Source organism: Haliotis rubra, unplaced genomic scaffold (assembly GCF_003918875.1).
Source record: "Haliotis rubra isolate DU_JTF1 unplaced genomic scaffold, ASM391887v1 Scf9, whole genome shotgun sequence".
Classification (NCBI taxonomy): domain Eukaryota; kingdom Metazoa; phylum Mollusca; class Gastropoda; order Lepetellida; family Haliotidae; genus Haliotis; species Haliotis rubra.
In genome coordinates this window covers 198544-219090 of record NW_025767634.1, presented here as the reverse complement: position 1 = coordinate 219090, position 20547 = coordinate 198544, and the positions used below count along the sequence as shown (strand labels likewise).

Below are 20547 nucleotides of genomic sequence, written 5' to 3'. Positions count from 1 at the left end.
TGTATAAATCCATACGTATCAAATACATCTGCCGTTGTAAAACATCTCAATGCTGAGAGCAATGTAGAACGTTTACAGCGAGTTCTGTACCACTTCGATGACATCATCGTGCTCATATAAACCATGATTCAGTAATCTAGGGTTCGATCATCGGATTCACGTCCGAGCAATAGATGTCTGCAGAGAGGTGTGCGGTGCCATGGACGCTTTTGACATCAGTTCTCTCATCCATATAAGAAATCTTTAATAACTTATTCGTATGTTTTAGACAAAACATAAATAAGACTGCACGAGGACACACAAGGAATGTGTAAAACCATCTTTCAAATCAAAAACTTTATACCATGGGGTATCGTATTAAAATATACAATATATAACAAATGTACAAAACATTACATACACAATGTAGCATTGCATTATCATCAAGTTGATAACAGTACAGGGAAATATAAAAGTCCGAAATACTAGTGTTAACAGTATCCTGCCATTTGAAGACAAAGCCTGAAAAGTGTTCTGAAAGGGCACTGAATGACTGGCCTCATAAAATCAGTTCATGTCGATCAAAATAAATTGATAGAAATGTTTTACTATGATTTACAATTGTTAAAAGAATTTTTTTCTGATTTTTTTATATCGATATATATTGCGTTATCAAATGAACAGTTAAATAATATGTCCAAATATTTAAGCTGAAATATCAATAGCCGTTTCGAATGGGAAAAGATACACAAAAGACCAACGGTATAACCAGAGAATACATGCACGTCTTGATCTGTATTACGTCGTGTAATAACCTTGAGTGTTTCAAGGTTTAGCTGCTAAGTTGTGTAATAACCTTGAGTGTGTCAAGGTTTAGCTGCTTCCTGCACCAAAATGTTACCTTACGATATCTGGTAGCACTGTTAAACTGAATGCACATGTATGTGTCCTTGAGCATAGGAAATAGTTTTCACTTCCCTTTCATAACACCCTGGCTATTCTTCGTTTACCTACATTGTGATGTCTTCGTGAAATCCAGATGAAGGCCTTTCAAGCAGCGATCTGACTTAAGTTAACATAATCATAATTATTACGTTCAGGTTTGTTTTGAACAAAGGCTGATTGGTAAGTTCAAGCTTCAACCAGAAGGTTAATGAAATACTTCGTTGAATCTTGTCTGTTTTCCAAAGGTCACAGACTCCTGTACTGTCACTGAGCTATCAGAGCAAAAAACAACCTCAACAGACTCACGATTAGTGGATATGTCGCTATGGAAACAAATAAAGTGAACACCAAATGAATTCTATGTTCCATCTGCGAAGCGAACATAACTTATCAGTGTTCCATCATAGTCCATCCGTCTAGGTTAAGGTGTCCTTGGTTTCTTCAAGGACCTGTCTTAAGGAGTCGGTTGCACAGTTTACTAGGTTGTGATGATGAAAGAAAGGCACGTATGTATATGTATCCAGAATCAATATTATGATATTATTGGCACAATTCCAAGTTTCAAAAGACTACATCAGTCGCTTTAAAGAGATAAATCTCGTGATGTTATAAGAATTAGTTCCAGATCATATCAACCTGTTGTAATATTAACCCAAAATAAATGGGGTGGGGGTCGGGATAAGGAGGTAGCTATTGAAATTGTCAGATAAAAATACCTTTGTGGACTCCATTTTCAAGAGTTGGGGTTGATTAAGAGTATCCATCAGGGGGTGTTTGAATAACATACATAAGGCACGGTACATTTGGTCGTGTTACAGTTGAACGTGATTTGTCATCAGGCTAATGTTGAGGTTTGTAAGGCACATGCAGGGTGGACCTGAGAAGTAGGTATCACATAATACATCAATGGAGACAACAGAAATACAGTAGTGGCATTTACTATTAGGCATTAGCGGATTGAGTATCCAGTATGCGTACAATAACGCATGCACGCTATACTCAGTTGTCAGTTGATGTGGGGCAAATGTAACCTTGATTTGACAAATTGTCGGGATAAAGTTTACACACATTAGTATCTTCGTTGTATGATTTCAAAGTGGAATATCGGGTCAGTGATATTATCAAAACTACTGGTCATGACATATGAAACGTGGTAACCTTTGTACATATCTGAAGAGAGAGGAAGAACTGCATACATTCCCCAGTGCCGTTGTACAAAGCTATCTTAGCGCTAAGGTGACCGTAACTCCCATACTGGCAAGCCTTGCTCCATTGCTGTACGGAATGCTAAGACCATGTATGTATAGTAATTCTATCCTTTAAAAAGGCAAGTCTAGATAAGCGGGTAGTTCTAAGGACGCCAGTCTGTTATTTCTTTAGAAATTATCATTTAAACTACTCATTATTACCTAATAGACTTGTGCAAGTCTACTCAATACCTTAACATGGACTTAAGGTAGTATTAGCGCTAAGGTTGTTTCGTACAACAGCACCCTGAACAGTATTCTTGGTAGAATGTTTGAAGAAAACATAGCACCACAGAACATATTGATAACATACTGTCATACATCGATAATCCAGAAAAATGTGTTCCAACTGCAGTAATTACCACAGAGAAGAGGTTAAATCTTTCCAATAGTTTCTGTGATGGAGAATTTGAGTGACACTACACAACCAAGCATATACTGACGTCTAAATAAACACTACAGCGAATGCCCCTTTTGAGAGACTGTGGATCATAACAGAGAAGGGTTCAGGTGCAAGTGCAAGAGGGTGAATTCAGGGCGTGTCAACCTCATCTCAACACTGTACAAGCAACTTTCCAATTTGCAGACACTGGACATCTCCACACATCTGCGTCTGAAATTATTCTACAGTTTAGTAGTATACACAAGTTTACGACATTTTAGCATAGACAAAATGCATTCTCTGACACTGATGCAGTTTGTATGTAACGGCTGTTCGTCACGGCCGTCACGGCCTCTACACAGGTGGACTCATGCTGTTGCAGCACCAGAGGATGTAAGGCTGAACTCTGAACCTGCACTGTCAGCCGTAATCATGCATCCTTATCACATAACGGTCCCACCGGGTGGTGTGTATCACAGTAATATCAGACAGCACAATAATCCTGGGGAACAGGTCATTATTGTGTGTGAATTAGGCACTAAGTACATGGAGCACTTGTCTGGAGGTCATCGTCACTCACACTGGATTTAAGCCTCCGTTTCCCTTGAAGCCATTCTCTTCATCCGAATCGTCGGTCTGAAAATTTGACAGTGAACATTATCCTTGAATTGAACAAAATGACTTTCCGACAAGCAATTTCCTGGTAAGAGGATGGCTAAAATATGAAAAGGAAAGTCACAATATGTAGCTCGACGTATTATGTGACGTCGTACTCGGCACGTTGACGTTGACGTCTATGCAGGCAACCATTATCTGCGTTCTTAACTATAATATCGAGGACTTCGACGTTCATTAACTTAATCATTACTATTCATTACTGGCAATAGCTTAAATCAATAATCACTGAATAGAAGCCTTAACCATGTACATCTATATGTAAATAAAACCACTCTATTAAACTCTTAGTAATGAAATTATACGTAATGATTGACGATTTCGGAAAGAATTCAAGAAACTGGTTTTATCATCCATTTTATCACCAGATCTTATCACCCTGAGAAATACGTTTCCATGATGTCTCTTGTATTTCATGAGGGGACTGCGTTGCTTACAGCTGATGCCAGTTTGACACCAGTCTGATATTACACAGAGGTTGAAGTAACGCTCACCATCAGACACATGGGAAACGCACAATAAAATTGTCACCACTTTACTGAGAACCGTTCCTGCTTCTAGTGTAAATAATACAATTACTTCCAACACAGAACATCCCCACATTTGCTGTACTGGTTTAAAATTCAATACAGGGTAGCGAAATAATAACGCTTCCCCTTCTGACTTTCATTTGCTACAATAATTAGTTTAAATATTCCTCCAACTTTCTATTCCCAGTTGAAAAGTCAAAATGAATAAAACGCAAAATGTCACTATGTGAAATTGTAAATCGATAAAGACGATTCCCCCTTCAGCAAGATATTTTATGTTTGGTCCACAAAGGTTAGTTGTAAGAATACATTTGCCCTGTAAAACATACCTGATGACAGAGATAGGTCGTCTTTCTGGTTGCCTGCAAACGAAAATTGGTAAAAAACACTATATATTTGTTATACATTTTATTTGACCCTACCTCGAGCAATATTTTAACAAAGCATTTTAGGAATAAAAAAACCCCTGCATCCAGCAATTAGCAATGCACTGAAGCATACTAACAATTATAAACACTATTTTAATTACGAAATAAAAACGGCAATTTCTAAGGGATACGCCTGTCTCTCCAAGACAAAAATGGAAGAAATCTGAATGTGTACATAAATGCCCACTGTTAGTAATCCCGGGAGTTCTCTAACGTCACTTACTCATGTTTTCTACTTCTTGTCGGTAAATCCATTGGTCTCACTGCCAGATGGATCTCGCCCATAGAACGCTCGAAGTCGCCCATTGTTTCAATCTCCGTCTCAAAATCGACGTCTATGTAATTATCAGTGTCGTCAGCTACAGACGCACATTCTTCTTCCTCTGCTTTTGAAGCGAGAATCAGATCAGACCGGCTCATGGACTTTAATAAGTCTGTTCGGCTTCGAGATTTGACCAAAAGGTCACCCCTATTTAGGGTTCGCATCCCAGGGTCTCCATTTTCTCCTTCTCCGTATTTTTCACTCATGCGGGATCGTATTGAGTTGTCAGAAGCAGTCCGTTTAATTGCAAGGTTATTTGTAGATCTTAGAGATTTCGCACCATCTGAAAACAACAGTTTATGATGAACTACAGTTTACTTTCACTTTACTCCTGCTACTACTACTACTACTACTACTACTACTACTACTACTACTACTAGGGGCACAGACCCATGAATATTCGGGTTAGAATTGGTCTTCAACAACCCATTATTGTCGTGAGAGGCGACTAACGGGGTCGGGTGGTCAGGCTCGCTGACTTGGTTGATACGTCATCGTATCCCAGTCGTGTAGATCGATGCTCATGATGTTGATCACTGGACTTCTATTCCGCGAATATTAACAGACCAGCGCCATACAGCTGCAATATCGCAGAGTGCAGCGTTAAACAAACAAACAAACACTGGGGGTACGGGTGGCAAAGGCATCCCTTTGGTACGATTGAAACCTATGATCGTCGCCCCACCACATTTCTTAGTTCGTTAGCATTATATACGCGTTCGTGGGATTCACCGAACAGGAAAGCATGGCACTACAATCCGTCTCGTGTGAATTATAGGATTACTTCTGTCAGTAACAGTGGGTCTTTTTTATTATTTCTCACTTTGACACAGCGACCGGTTTTCTGACCGACTGAAAATGACGGATTGTCTTGATTAAGAAGAACTCTTCTACGAGGACCAATTATTGCGACTGGCACTTCAGGACTTACCAAATCCACCACTATCTAACACGCGGGGTGACTTCCCGTTGGCATCCTGAGACTCTGGTGTCGCTTTTCGCCTACAGCAGCAGCAGCAGTAACGACACAGCTGACAGAATCTCCACACGAGGGTGAAGGGGGGAGGAACGGGGGGTTTTCTGTGATAATCGAAGGTTAGACGCACGCTCTGCCACGCCCATATCTCGTCAGTTAACTCATGGATGGTCTGGAAAGTGTAACTGTCGACAAAAGAGTGAGAAATTTAACGCCGCTTTGAAGATTTTGAAATCGTTTTAAAGTTATGTTAACAATAGAGGCCATAGCCATCGGATCCTGGCACAGCTAAGGGTATACACCTGGGCGAAAACAGAGTCTTTCCATAAAAATATAGAATTACTCAATACAATAGATAACGACTGTGATGTGAAGACTTTGAAACAAACAAATTCCTTCATATCAAGTATTTGAACATGTTTAAATGGACATTGACAACAATAATATTCTAATCTTGGTCCATCAAAAAAAGAACAGATTTGTTATCTGCTATGTTTCAAAATACCTCTAGATGTCTTGGGAAGCATGATACTTAGTTCTTCCGCCCGTGACCAAAATTAGTTCTATTGGTACTACGTATGAAACCCTTCTGCCATATTGCTGAAAGCCCATAACTGACAAAATCACTCAGTGATCGTATAAGTAAGTTAAACTAATGGTGTAAGTGGCCCACCAGCCGTATCACACTCCACCATCTGTATTACACTCCATCAACTGTATCACACACACCTTCTGATGTATCACGCTCCATCAGCTGTATTACACTCTATCAACTGTATTACACACCTTCTGATGTATCGCACTCCATCAGCTGTATTACACACCTTCAGTTGTATGCACACACCTTCTGATGTATCACTCTCCATCAGCTGTATGACACTCCAACATCTGTTTTACACTCTATCAACTGTTTTACACACACCTTCAGTTGTATGCACACACCATCTGATGTATCACACCCCAACATCTGTATTACACCCCAACATCTGTATTATACTCCATCAGCTGTATCACACACCTTTAGTTGTATGCACACACCTTCTAATGTATCACACTCCATCAGCTGTATCACACCCCAACATCTGTATTATACTCCATCAGCTGTATCACACACCTTCAGTTGTATGCACACACCTTCTGATGTATCACACTCCATCAGCTGTATAACACTCCACCATCTGTATTATACTCCATCAGCTGTATCACACACCTTCAGTTGTATGCACACACCTTCTGATGTATCACACTCCATCAGCTGTATCACGCTCCACCATCTGTATTATACTCCATCAGCTGTATCACACACCTTCTGATGTATCACTCTCCATCAGCTGTATCACACACCTTCAGGTGTATCGCACACCTTCTGATGTATCACATACCCAGTTGCACATATATCAGTCACACGCATGGCCCCTTGTATACGCCACCTTGTGTGTGGTGTGAAATAACAACCTATAATTACTCACTTGAATCTGGCGATGATGATGTTGAGCAGGAGGACGTTGGTGATGAGGATGTACATTGACATAAGGAGGGGCACGGCGTATTTGGAGATGGGCTTGGGACACCGCGGGTTGGTGCTGTTGCTATAGGGCCAGACCATGTCGCAGTCTGGGGGTGTTGCTGAAAATCAAATATTTAAGGTCAGATAGTTTAGTCTTAAGAGATATCAGTGTGTACAGAGTGCAGAATATGAAACATTCCCCATTGCATAGCTCAGAGAACAACATAAACCAAACATTTGTGTAACACACGCAAACTAAATTAGTATTAGTTATATACTCGGTTGCTTCGTTCGCATTGGGAAAACATATTTCTTGATTTATGCTACATGTGACGTCCTTCGCGCTGCGCCTAAATAGGTAAAAATTAGAAGTCACCGAACAATGTTTGAAATAGAAGTGTTACAGATGTTAACTCGGGGGGTTAAAATATATGAACTAGACTGTACCTAAGCTAGTAGAAAACTAACAATACCCAATAGGATGGATGTGGTTACACTTCATGATTCAAAGGGTTTGCACGAATACTGGTTCTAACTGGTTTCAACAGGAACTGACAAGTGGGGTGTTAACGTAAGGTTAGGTTCAGCAGATACAAGTTTTAGTTAATGGGGGGATATTGGGTGTTCAAATTTGCTAGCACAGAAATAGGGAAACAAGTAGAGCTTGCTGGCCAAAATGTGTCCACTAATTCTAACTGTTGCTGAAATTGTGCATGTCACCATACACCACCACCCCTCACTCTGGATATAATATATATCTGATAGTATACTGTATACTCTAACTCGTTGTTGTCCAAGAGAAGAACATGTACAGGGTCGTAGGGAATGGCGCACACAGTATTACAGACAACAATTACATACCTTCAATTTCATCCAAGAAAAACTCTCCAAAGATTGAAAAGAATGCCTTCCTGGGTATGAAGAGTACAAATCTGAGAGACCAGGGTGTGTTTGGGTACATGATGGCCTCCGATGCCACAGCATAGGACAAGATGGAGACCATGAGGATGACCAGGAAGGGCACGAGGTCCATCATCTGAAACAGGTCAGAGGTATCTGCTAAAACCATATCAACTGGACGGGTAGTTGTCATAAGCATTACGTCAGAGTGCTTTAACAATGTCTTCATGTTCTCCGCAGATTTGTTTAGTGGACACAATGGATATTGTGATATCACCTCACCTCACCTTACCATATTTATAATAACTGTGCGGTCAGTTTCCTTATCACGACGTACATGTTTAATCAGTTGTGTTATCATTTTAGATGATGTCGCGTCGGCTGGAGCTCACATGGACGTGTGGCGATAGACAAAGGGTTCGCATCATAATCTCTGTTTTCAAACTGTGGTAGCCTACACGATAAACCTCGTTCCCCTCGTGGTAGGCCTTAACATCTATAATGAAACTGTTTCTGAACAAGACTTGATTTGTAAATATTTTGATTAGCGCACGCTTTTTGAGTTGATCTGATCTTTATGTAATTTGTACAGACAAAATATAAATATGACTATGCGTAGGTGGTTTTCGACAATTTCAAGATAGCCCAGTACATAATGGGTACCGACTAGGACGTGTAACAATAATCATCATGGTTTCTGTAATTAATAATGACTCTGATTATTTTTGTTTTGTTTGTTGTTGTTGTTTTTGCTATTATTGTTGGTGGTGGTGGCGGTGACGGTGACGGTGACGGTGAATGTGAAGGTGTAGGTACTGGTTTTGATGATGCCAGTTGATAATATTTTCATTCCATCATTTTCTTACCATTTTCCATATCATGACCAGCATCGGTCCTATCCTCTTGGTGATGGTGAATATATGCAGGAGTCGCCAGAAGTAACATATAAAGTCTATGCTCAGAATGAGACGCCCAGCTTCAAAAGGTTTTTCTATTGGTATAAGGCGAAGGCAAAACCCCAGTACAAAGCCGAACAATGAGACAGTGTCGAGGATGTTCCACTTGTCTGAGTAGAAGTTCTTGAGGTAGTCAATGAATCGTGGGTTGTCGATGTTCATGGCGGCGATACTGGTAACGAACTGGAAAGGTATATTATACATTATTAAACTCAACATGCTTTATCAATATATTTGACGAATCTGGTTACATTTCCTTAATCTAATATGCCGTTTGACCACAATCACCAACTGTCTGGTATGTTCGGTTCAGTTGTAAAAGAAAGAGTTGGTGAACACCTGGCGCCATCTGTCACTGATCCATTCATATAATTCTCACCACCATTTTGCCTTTTACACCCAGGGGGATCTGTTAAGGTGGATAATATAGATTGGTTCTGAGTTTCACCTTTCGTATTTTTATTAGACCAGCGGTGAAATATAATTCTTTGATATATCCTAATTTGTCTCCCTCTATTTTAATGAGGATAAAAGTATTACATTCGTCTCATGTCAGTGTTATAAGACGTAAATGAAAGAACAAAACAACCGATTTCACTCTTGGCAAAATTAGATTTTGCATAGCAGATAAACCATAGAATTGATTAATATCTGAGATTACCAACCTGATAGCCTTTCTCTACGAAGAAGGAGAAAATCCAGACTAATAACACTCCCTCCAAGACCGAGACATGCTCCTCGAGATGCGTCATAATGATGATAGCAAACAGAAGGAGAAACGCTGCATAGAATACCTGAAAGTATTAGGAAATAAGTCATTTGATCAAACAAGGTACGTCACAGATACCTGCTTGTTATTTCATGTTAACTTCTTTCACTTCTTGACGCAATGAACACGAGTGAAAATATCCACGATGTGTTGACCTTATGGGGAAGCCATATTCTATTGAACCATTCATATAATCTCAAATATATTTAAACGCCGTGTGTTTTGTTGTTTAACGCCGCACAGCTATATGGCGACTGTCTGTAAGTAACTAAGTCTGGTCCAGACGATCCAGTGATCCACATCAAGAATGACAAAACGGAATGACAAAACATCTAAAGGACTTACTTAACGGAATGACAGGCCTAAAACATCTAACGTCATAAAGGTCTTACTTAATGGAATGACATGACTTAAACATCTAACGTCATAAAGGTCTTACTAAATGGAATGACATGACAGAAACATCTTACATCATATAGGGCATACATAGTATGGAGGCATGGTATGACCCAAACATGTCATTAACATCATCAACGACATCAAGCGAAAGCTGTTATAGTGAGTGCGTGAGTTTAGTTCTACGCCACACTCAGCAATATTCCAGCTGTATGGCAGCGGTCTGTAAATAATCAAGTGTGGACCAGACAATCCAGTGATCAACATCAAGAGCATCGATCTAAGCAATTGGGATACGATGACATGTGTCATCCAAGTCAGTCGGATCTTACGACAAGTATGGGATGCTGAAGGTCAATTCTAGCCCGGATCGTCAACGGTAAAACGACGTGTGTATGAAACGCCTAATTATTTCTCCTAACGTAATGAATGATACTTACGAAGTTGAGATAATATTTCACGATGGGACTGCTGTAGAAAACTCCGATTTTCTGACAGGGTGATAACATTCTCCTGGAAGCAAATAACCATACTACAAAATGCCAATGTTTACAGTGTAAATCCATAACAAACCCATAAGCCAACTAATATTTAATCCATTCATGGTCTTAAGTTGGAAAGGGAATGCTTTAAAGCTCAGAAAATGTATTTTGAAAACTAAACGCAATATTCATCACAGGCATACTCTATTTTTCAAAGGATTCGAATTTTAAGAAATACTTACTGCTGCAAGGGCTGTTATAAAAGAAGAAAATAACCGAATTAATGTGTGCATAAGTTAAAAAAACAAAGTTAATGGAAGTCATTATCGACACATCCAGAGATTGATTCATAAAATTGCCTTGTATCAGTATAGTTTTGTCAAATACAGTTTACTTATAGTGTTTGTAATGCAAACTTAATAAAGAATTGTTATTATCAGTCCAATATTTAGCTATACAATTTAATACGATACATGATTTAATTTAGTAAGGGGATGGGGAGATTGGAAGAGTGGGGAACCACCCTGCACCATGAGGCATATCTGGTGCACGTGCGTTTATCAGTGAAAATGACATGTCGTTCAGCTTAATAACCACAACAAGCTGCAACAAGACATTTATTAATAATATGTAACTGAATCAAACTACACTGATGTCTGGTTTGTTTACAGGCATGGCAGCAGCACAGTCAGGATAGTTCGAATCCCCACATGGGTACAATGTGTGAAGCTCATTTCTGGTGTCCCCCGCCGTGATGTTGCTGGAATATTGCTAAAAGCGGCGTAAAACCAAACTCAGTCAGTCAGTCAGTCTTTTGTACTGACGTTCCATATTTACAACGAGACTCACTGTAACGGGACCTTACAACGAGGCAAGGGCTACCTACCTCGGGTTGGTGCTGTAGTCTCGCGATATCTCGACGGGTAGTGCTGGACGAGATTTCCTGGGATTGTCTAAGGCCACGCCCTTTCATCGTCTCCAAGCCCGACATGTCGGTCTGAGGCTTCGCTTCTTCAAACACACTGCAGGATGTCTTGAACGTGATGAGGCAAGGAATGAGCGGCATACACAGGGTGCCTATGGCGATCTGAATCAGAGAGGAGTGAGGGAGTAGCTGGAGCAGCATTACAACAGCATATGCAGAGAAGCAACAAAAAGACTTTTACACATTGTGGCCATGGTAAGAATCATGACTAAGACTATATGATTAGAACTGATTAGGTTGTCAGATGGTGACAATGCTGCTGTTGCTCATGGTGATAATAATATAAATCAAAGAAAAGACATTCTATAATCATAGAAAAATTCTACTTAAAGATGATTATATCATGAGTATGTTATGAATCACTGTCAAATAGTGATGATACTAGGAGTCCGCGAACACCTCCTGGTGTGTTTATGAATCACTATCAAATAGTGACGATTCTGTATGTGCCCGCGAACACCTCCTGGTGTGTTTATGAATCACTATCAAATAGTGACGATTCTGTATGTGCCCGCGAACACCTCCTGGTGTGTTTATGAATCACTATCAAATAGTGACGATTCTGTATGTGCCCGCGAACACCTCCTGGTGTGTTTATGAATCACTATCAAATAGTGATGATACTTGCTGTATGATTTAATTTATGAATCACCATCAGATTGATGATACCAGGAGACCGCGAACACGTCCTGGTTTGTAACATTGTATAGCTTGGTGTCAGTTGACTACTGATTACAGGTACTTGAAGTTTTAGGATACAGTACGAATGATTCATTGGCGTGTTTAGTGTGGCGCATACCCTGACAAGACCTGTGTCCTGTGATATGCTGCCCATCCAGATGTACTTGATATAGTTCCTGTACGCCAGCGTGGAAAACACTCTTCTGTTGACCTTCGTCAGAGCTATTTTGAGGAGGTTGACTCGCCAGTGGTTCTTCCTCTGCATGTCCGACAGCAAGGTTAAAGTCCTCTCCTTGTCCTCGTTATAACACCCGTCGATTGTGCCGATAGCCAGGCTTAGGAACTGACTGGACACGTGGAAATACAGCTTGTAGACAATCATAATACTTCATGTATAATTATACAAAACGTAAACTTAACGTTACAACACATACCGATATCCACATAATTATACACATTCATTGCCCTACATCATGAAATGTATGTACCTCAGCTGCAATGCAACATTGGGGATTATACATGTACAACTATGTTATACAAAGCAAAAAGAGGTAAAAGTCAACACCAAAGTAAATAAAATTAGAATAAACAGGGTGTTCTGTAACTTCTCTTGATGAGTATATATACAAACATGCGTCGGTAGTTGCATACAGTTTAACGATAAGTCTGAAATACCATGTATCAGCATTACAGATAAAGAATCTGTGACTACAGTAATAGCTAAAACGAAAGTTAATACATTCTATAGATGGACAACGGCTTAGATATACAAAGAACTAACAGCTATGGATTCCAGAGTTTTAAGCTTTCCATTTATCAAGAATGATAATAATTTTATAAATATATAACTTCTTTATTCTGTAAAAGGCGACATTTCGACATAGATTCAAATGTCGTTGTCAAGCAAGTGAAGCTATGTCGAAACGTCGTCTTCACAGAATAAAGAAATTGTATATCTATAAAATTATCATCATTCTTCATCACCTCAACATCCAAACTCCCCATCAAAGACGTTTCCAGTTATCATTTCAATTAGAACAGCCTATATCACGAGTTTCTGTAGCCGACATAGAGTCGGTTGATCAGTTTCCTGTCAGTACCTTGACAGTGTGTGGGTTTCATAAAGCAGTAAACTTCTCATAATGGGTCTGGTTTTTCTCTCAAAGTAGACAGATGCACCGAGACATACTGACAAATACTCACTCTGCGTGTTCCTTGAGTTTGTTCTTCTCGTTGATGCTCTCGTTTGACGTGGCTATAGATCGGAGTATTGTGCTGGCCACTAGGGCTGAGACGATCAGATCCTGGCAACAGGAAAGTACATACAGCAGGGGACACCATGGGTCCATGTATATCGAAATGACCCAATGATCAGCATGAGACAAATTGAAGTCTAATTAGGCAAGACAAATTGAATCTCAATTTTTGGGAAAAATTAATCACCGAAAAAAAATATGCACAATTAGCTTTGATATACAACTATAACCATTATCATCATAAGCGAGACAATTTGAATTGGAACTATATGTGGTACCTTTAACCATATAATATGGTATATGAATAGAAGTTATTTGAATATGCCTTCACTTCAATAAGCATCATTTTCTCTAATTGTTCTTTGAGCACATCTGAACTTCACGAATATGTGTTGTTACTTTATATGTATGGTTGGTGTTTAACGTCACACTCGGCGTCGGTCTGTAAATAATCGAGTCGGAACCAGACAATCCAGTAACCAACAGCATGAACATCGACCTATACAATTGGGATACGATGACATGTGTCAACCAAGTTATTGAATGTTAAACTTAATACGGACATTAATACGGTATCAAAGCAATGTAACGCTGTTCGTCCTGTCTTTCTGCAAACTCTGGTGTACTACATATGTAAGATGTATTAAAGAAGTATTTTAACCCGCCATGAAACGAGACGGTCAAACGGGAATAGAAGCGTATATGCAGATCAATAGAACTTCTTGGTTCCAAACAATGAAGAGCAGACTTGTGAGCTTTCGATGTTGGATTACATCAGTATATAACACACGCGTTTGTGGAATCGTGAGAAAACATTACGTTAAAGCCGAGAATGACCAGTCTCCATTATTAGTCGATTCAGATCACATTGGATGTGACAGGAAAACCAGCGGCGAACATTTTGCACATGCTCTGCTCTACCGGTGCCATTACAGAAACGGTATTTACAGCAACATTTGATGTGACTTAACCACAAGTGCGAGTGAGGTAGGGTGTAGTTGCGTTCAGCAACATTCCAGCGATATCGCTTCTGGGGACACTAGAAGTTATCCATATGGAGAATCGAAGCCGGCGTGACAACAGAACGATTTAATAAAAGAATACCAAGATATGGTTTGAAGTGACATAGCATATAGCGTATGTGAGTATGAATGTTGAGAGGGTGAATGTTGTTTTAAGCATAATCAGAGAAAGTACAGCTTAAAGATGCACCGGCCAAACCAGTGATCAACGTTGTCAGGTTTAGAAGACATAATATCAGCCAGATGGCTACAGTGGACAGTTAATCCTAATATACCCTCATTGCGACTAACTAACTGCTATATAAACATGACATGGCAGTACCTTTCCCCTCTTCCAGAAAAACTGGGCCATGGTGGACTTGTTGGAGAGAACCGCCCACAGGAACAACTCGTGGAAAGGTCCAAGTTTTAATTTTTCAATGATTGATTTACTGTCTGAAAATGATAATTTTAAAAAAATACTACAAAGACTTTGATTGTTATGCTGCGATTGACATTTCATGACAAAATCAAATTCAAATCAGATTTTTACATGACCTCCTTTATAGTGTCGGGGTCGAATTATCAACTTAGTTTAGTGGCTGTTCATATTTAAATCTGCAGACAAGGTGAACGAATCCTTGTGGTTTCAGTGATTGCATGCGCTTCGAGCAATCCATTCCAGACAATTAGCAGCCTAAACCGCATAATTTACCATCATTGGTATTATCTTCACAGACATAGTTTGTATATGAAACACAATTGATGCTTCATGCATAATCATATCAATGAATTCATGTTGTTGTTATTTTGTCAAATGGACAATTTTCAAACATATCGATTAAATAAAAATAGTATTACTGCCATGACACCTGGTTAACCAAACCCGCGATCTCATTTGTCAAGCAGATTTTGCATCCATGCTAAACATGTTGTTTGTTGTTTAACGCCGCGCTCAGCAATACTCCAGCTATATGACGGCGATCTGTAAATAATCGAGTCTTGACCAGACAATCCAGTGATCAGCAGCATGAGCATCATCAACTTGGATACGATGACATGTGTCAGTCAGCCAAGTGAACGAGAATGACCTACCGATCCCGTTAGTCGCCTATTACATTGCTGAAGACCAATTCTAACTCGGATCTTCACGGGTACCGTTCTAAATAACCGATAACTCAAAACCTGTGTGTGGGTCACCATGGGTTTTACTGGTGTATGTATATACCTAGTAGCAGTCCTGTCTTCTCCTCCCTGATCTTACAGAAGCTGGGGATACGGCTGTCCACGTAGTGCTGTACTCGCCAGGGGGTCTGCAACATCAGTACACACAGTAAGACACTTCTCACACAGACATCTACAAGCAGTGATATTAAAGACAAGAACCTATTCTCCACGACCTGTGTCCATTTCAATGAGTGAGTGAGTGAGTTTAGTTTTATGCCGCTTTGAGCAATATTCCCGCAATATCACGGCAGGGAACACCAGAAATGAGCTTCACACATTGTACCCACGTGGGAATCGAACCAGGGCCTTTGGCGTGACGAGCGAACGCTTTAACGACTAGGCTACCCACCGGCCCGTCAGTTCAGTTTATATCCACAGACGTCCAGGATTTCTGTATTGCAGATTCCAATTTAATTTATCCCATTTCAATTTTCCAATGGGTCCAATTTAGACAGGTATAACACAATATAATATAATCAGCCAAACTTACCTCGTGTTTCTGATGACGGTCCAGATCATCAATCAATGCTTTCGGTAGGAGAGTTCGTGCCTGGAGAAGACATAGAGGGAATTCAATACTATGAATGCGAATGACTCTACGAAAGACAGCATACAGACCTCAATGTATAATGAGTGAGTACGCTAGTGGGCAAAGATATTTAATCACACGTAACACCATGGATGTCACAGAGGCGAGGGAGTAGACAAGCACTGAAAGCATCTGTAATGATATGTATCCTGAATGTGTCCCCAGTGTGAAGACGAGTCCTTGTGTCTCACACCGTGACATGGATAAAATATTGCAAATCACTCACTTATTCATCTGTGGTTGTAATAGGCTTATTCTCAGCATTTGTTATAAGAACATTCATTGTGGTTTTTAACCATCGCAAAATAAGTGTTTTGTAAATTGCTCACAAAGCGTTTTTCCAAACCATATAATTATTTAATCTAATGGCCTTGTTACAATATCAGCAATATCACCATTTCCTTCACAATGTGTATCGACCTACGACCTGGCAAGTAAAATGACACGACTACCGTCATACAGAGGCATATGACTCGCGGTTATGCTACGGGTACTGCTCACTCTACTGTCTGTACTTGAAACCTTACCCTGTCGTACAGTTCCCCAAGGCGCTTGTTGGTGAAGAACCCTTTGAAGTCAACACCTTCAAAGTCTATGATGAACTCTACAATCTCCACTCTCTCCATTAGGATGGCCTCAAACAGTATCAGCTCCATCGTCTTCTTGCCATCTGGATAAGATGCAGGTAAATTAATACGTGATGGACCCATGAAGATCCGGGTTAGAATATTGATCTTCAGGAACCCATGCTTATCGTAAGAGGCGACTTACGGGATCGGGTGGTCAGGCTCGCTGACTTGGTTGACACAAGTCAATCCCAATTGAGTAGATCAATGCTCATGCTGTTGTTCACTGGATTGTCTGGTCCAGACTCGATTATTTACAGACCGACGCCATATAGCTGGAATATTGCTGGGTGGCGTTAACAACATGCAACAATATTTTATTTCGATTTCCGAACCTCTACAACCCAGTTTTACAATTGTTCTAAATAAAAAGAGGAACAGTATTGCTATTGCCACTTATATGGGAGATTATCCTTACCTGTCAAGCCTCTTTCTGACTGAAACATGTCATCCAGGACGAGGTTGCCGAATTTGGCGAAGCTTTTCTGGTCGTACACGGGCGTTGAGAAAAACTGATCCATCAGTCGTAACAGCTCGTGAGTCTTCTTTGCTGCAGTGGGACAAACATGTATGCAATGCAACAGTTTGTGATGTGTTATTTGTAGAAGAAATAAACATACGGGCATCTACTGTGAAGGATCAACTCGATCCTCTGTTTGACTGTTTTGGCTTTTTGATACTTGGCCATGATCCGATCAAAAAGTTACACTGGATATTCAAGCGTGGGGCAAAGTATTGTCTGTTAGATTTGATGTGCATTGTTAATGTGAAACACATAGGGGTCCGCACTTCTGCATGTTCTAGATTCCCAATTTGGTACGGAAACATAGGTGTGATATTAAATATCTAATCATTCTCATATGAATCTCACATGAATTCCCTCTTTACATTCATAAACAGGATAGCCTGTTTTTATATTGTATTGTCTTTTATTATATTGTATTGTCTTCTATAGCTACAAGTTTTTTAGTTTTTCATACTAGTTTTATATGTGTGTGTGTGTGTGTGTGTGTGTGTGTGTGTGTGTGTGTGTGTGTGTGTGTGTGTGTGTGTGTGTGTGTGTGTGTGTGTGTGTGTGTGTGTGTGTGTGTGTGTGATATTGATCCTCTAGTTATTTTACTGTCCTTCGTTGACAGGATTTTATAATTTTACTTTTATTGTACGGCTTTATTTATTATTCAAATCCTCGTCACGACATGGCTGCAATATTGCCGATGTGACGTAAAAGTTTAACTTACTCACTCATAAACAGGATAAAAATTCAGCGGTGTTTCCATGACCACGAGTACTTAATAAATGTACACGTAGACTTGTCATGCTATGACAAGCAAATATCAAGATACGATTATCAACATCTCGAACCCGTCCTTTCGCGAACACCTTTTATCATAACAATTTCATCGTGAGCCATAAAGACGTAATTGTGACATAATAGGACAGCATCGTGTACCCTGCTTTCAACATAGATTTCATTTGATTGTGCAAAGGAATGTGTCGCTTTCGTGTAAAAAAACACGTTCATGATGATGTAATTCTTTCTCTATTGTGACATTAATAAACTGACTTTTGAGAAGCGCCTGCAAGACTGCCCTGAGCAGATTGTCGCCGGGGTTGTCCATGTCGTACACGGTGAGGAGGTATCTCTTCTGAAGACACTGCAGGATGGCGTGCAGTACCTCCTCTACGCCCTTCTTTTGTCTCTGGAACCGTTCGATCCGTCTCCGCAGCTTCTGTCGCAATGTGCTGTCCATCACCGTACCCGTCCTGCAACATCGCCGACACATGTATCGAATGCAGTTAGTTATCCGAATCATTAGACAATATCATTCAAATCAGATGTTTGACTCCCATTCGATAAACTGCAATAGAATACCTGAGATCGAAGTTTAGGTATCTATAATATGGAGGTACACGAATGGTATATCCTGGAGAAGATATTTATTCCCCATTCTTATTGTGAAAATGTGTTGACACCAAAGTAATTCATTTCTTTATGGAATTCTTAGATTATAAAAATGTTAGGGGCTGGGTTTTTTTTTTTCACTTTTATTTATATAAGTTCTTTCAATCTGAATTCTCTAAACCTAACATATAATAAAAATTTGGAATATAGTCATCATCACTTTTTCAAACTCTCTTTTTAAAGTACATAATCTGAATTCTCTAAACCCAGCATATGATAAAAAATTGGAATATATTAGACATCACTTGTCAAACTCTTCCTGATGTTTCAACAGTTGACAAAAACGATACATGGAAATTCGGCATAAATAATTCAAGATACAAAATTACGTAATGTCTTAGTGCTTGTATGTCTCACCTCCATCTCTCGTCTTGGTCCTTGCCCTGTCCTGTGACTATAGCATGGGACTCCTTGTAGCCAGTCGCCAGGATGTCTGCGATCCCACCTGACCCCTGACAAACACATAGCAATACTGGGAATTAATTGATGACGTGTTGGCTTCATTCAGCGACATTGCGGAGCCACGCTAGACCTCAGTCGTCAATCCGAAATCCAATTACAGCGGGTCGTATGTTCACTTACCAGTGCCGAAAAACGTGAAACATGTCAATAAATGTAACTTAGTTAAAATTTACATTTACGCAAAAATTATGATTCATTGATCAAATAATCTTAGTAGCAGTCATGGTTAACTGATTACGACAGAGGCGGTGAGGTAGCCTAATCGTTTAAAGCGTCCGCTCGTCACGACGAAGGCCCGGGTTTTACTAGCCACATAGGTACAATGTGTGAAGCCCATTTCTGGTACCCCCGTCGTGATATTGCTGGAACATTGCTAAAAGCGGCCTAAAACCATACTCATTCACTGACTGATTACGACATACGTCACAATGCCATTTCCATGGATACTACATTTGCTACTCAAATTGTATATGCCATAAGAACGAAGGCCGTGTTAACCAATTTGATCAGAGATTATCGGATGTGACTGAAAGCGTGTAATGGTAGCCTGGCTGTAGCTGTAGTTACAACGTGAATCTCGATCTGTATCAGTGACGCATGGTCATCGAAATACAACGGTAAATCATGGTTTTTGCCCTAAAGGTAGAGGAATCGAGGGCAATACCTGCAGATAGATGCATTTGGACATCGAGCGATTTTCACAACTGGTCGATCATTCAGAGCAATAAGACGTAACATTGTTTCATGATTCAGAACAATACTATTTAATCAGTTGTTATCGACGGTCGGTGTCATAAATATGGAACATTCAATACGATTCCCATGACACAAGACCCGTGAAGATCCGGGTTACAATTGATCTTCAGTAACCCATGCTTGTCGTGGCGACAAACGGGATCGGGTGGTCAGACTTGCTGACTTGGTTGACGCATGTCATCGTATCCCAGTTGCGTAGATAGATGCTCATGCTGTTGTTAAAATCTGGATTGTCTGGTCCAGACTCGATTATTTACAGACCGCCGCCATATAGCTGGAATATTGCTGAGTTAATCAACAAACCAACCAGTCAACCCGTGACACAATCCGCCAACATGCTCAACAGGAAAGTTCTATATTTTACGACAGCTTCATTCACTCTTACTCCTTGGCGGACGCCTTCTCAAGTTCTACCTCAGGTGGGGCGAACTATGTTGATAGGAATAAAGTTACTTTACGGTAAATATATCAGTGTTTAATTGAAGATGAAGTCGTTTTATCGATAAA

The 20547-nt window shown here is 40.0% G+C and overlaps 1 protein-coding gene across 4 annotated transcripts in view; it reads right to left on the bottom strand.

Moving 5' to 3' along the window:
• Nucleotides 1–321: 321 nt before the first annotated feature.
• The window catches only part of LOC124263799 (transient receptor potential cation channel subfamily M member 8-like), a 56767-nt gene continuing 36541 nt past the window's right edge, over nucleotides 322–20547 (bottom strand). For 3 of the 4 annotated variants that reach the window (XM_046698516.1, XM_046698517.1, XM_046698514.1), the window contains 20 exons: nucleotides 19180–19274; nucleotides 18424–18623; nucleotides 17278–17409; nucleotides 16761–16903; nucleotides 16135–16194; nucleotides 15646–15730; nucleotides 14761–14873; nucleotides 13364–13464; nucleotides 12279–12507; nucleotides 11381–11581; nucleotides 10737–10750; nucleotides 10453–10525; nucleotides 9513–9641; nucleotides 8758–9030; nucleotides 7853–8027; nucleotides 6954–7110; nucleotides 5440–5669; nucleotides 4410–4791; nucleotides 4088–4120; nucleotides 322–3189 (listed from right to left, as the gene is read on the bottom strand). In XM_046698516.1, coding sequence (XP_046554472.1) covers nucleotides 3141–3189; nucleotides 4088–4120; nucleotides 4410–4791; nucleotides 5440–5669; nucleotides 6954–7110; nucleotides 7853–8027; nucleotides 8758–9030; nucleotides 9513–9641; nucleotides 10453–10525; nucleotides 10737–10750; nucleotides 11381–11581; nucleotides 12279–12507; nucleotides 13364–13464; nucleotides 14761–14873; nucleotides 15646–15730; nucleotides 16135–16194; nucleotides 16761–16903; nucleotides 17278–17409; nucleotides 18424–18623; nucleotides 19180–19274 — 2874 coding nt within the window. In that variant the 3' untranslated portion in view covers nucleotides 322–3140. The remainder of the gene's footprint in view (nucleotides 3190–4087; nucleotides 4121–4409; nucleotides 4792–5439; nucleotides 5670–6953; nucleotides 7111–7852; nucleotides 8028–8757; nucleotides 9031–9512; nucleotides 9642–10452; nucleotides 10526–10736; nucleotides 10751–11380; nucleotides 11582–12278; nucleotides 12508–13363; nucleotides 13465–14760; nucleotides 14874–15645; nucleotides 15731–16134; nucleotides 16195–16760; nucleotides 16904–17277; nucleotides 17410–18423; nucleotides 18624–19179; nucleotides 19275–20547) is intronic. The other variant, XM_046698515.1, reaches the window with a different exon arrangement.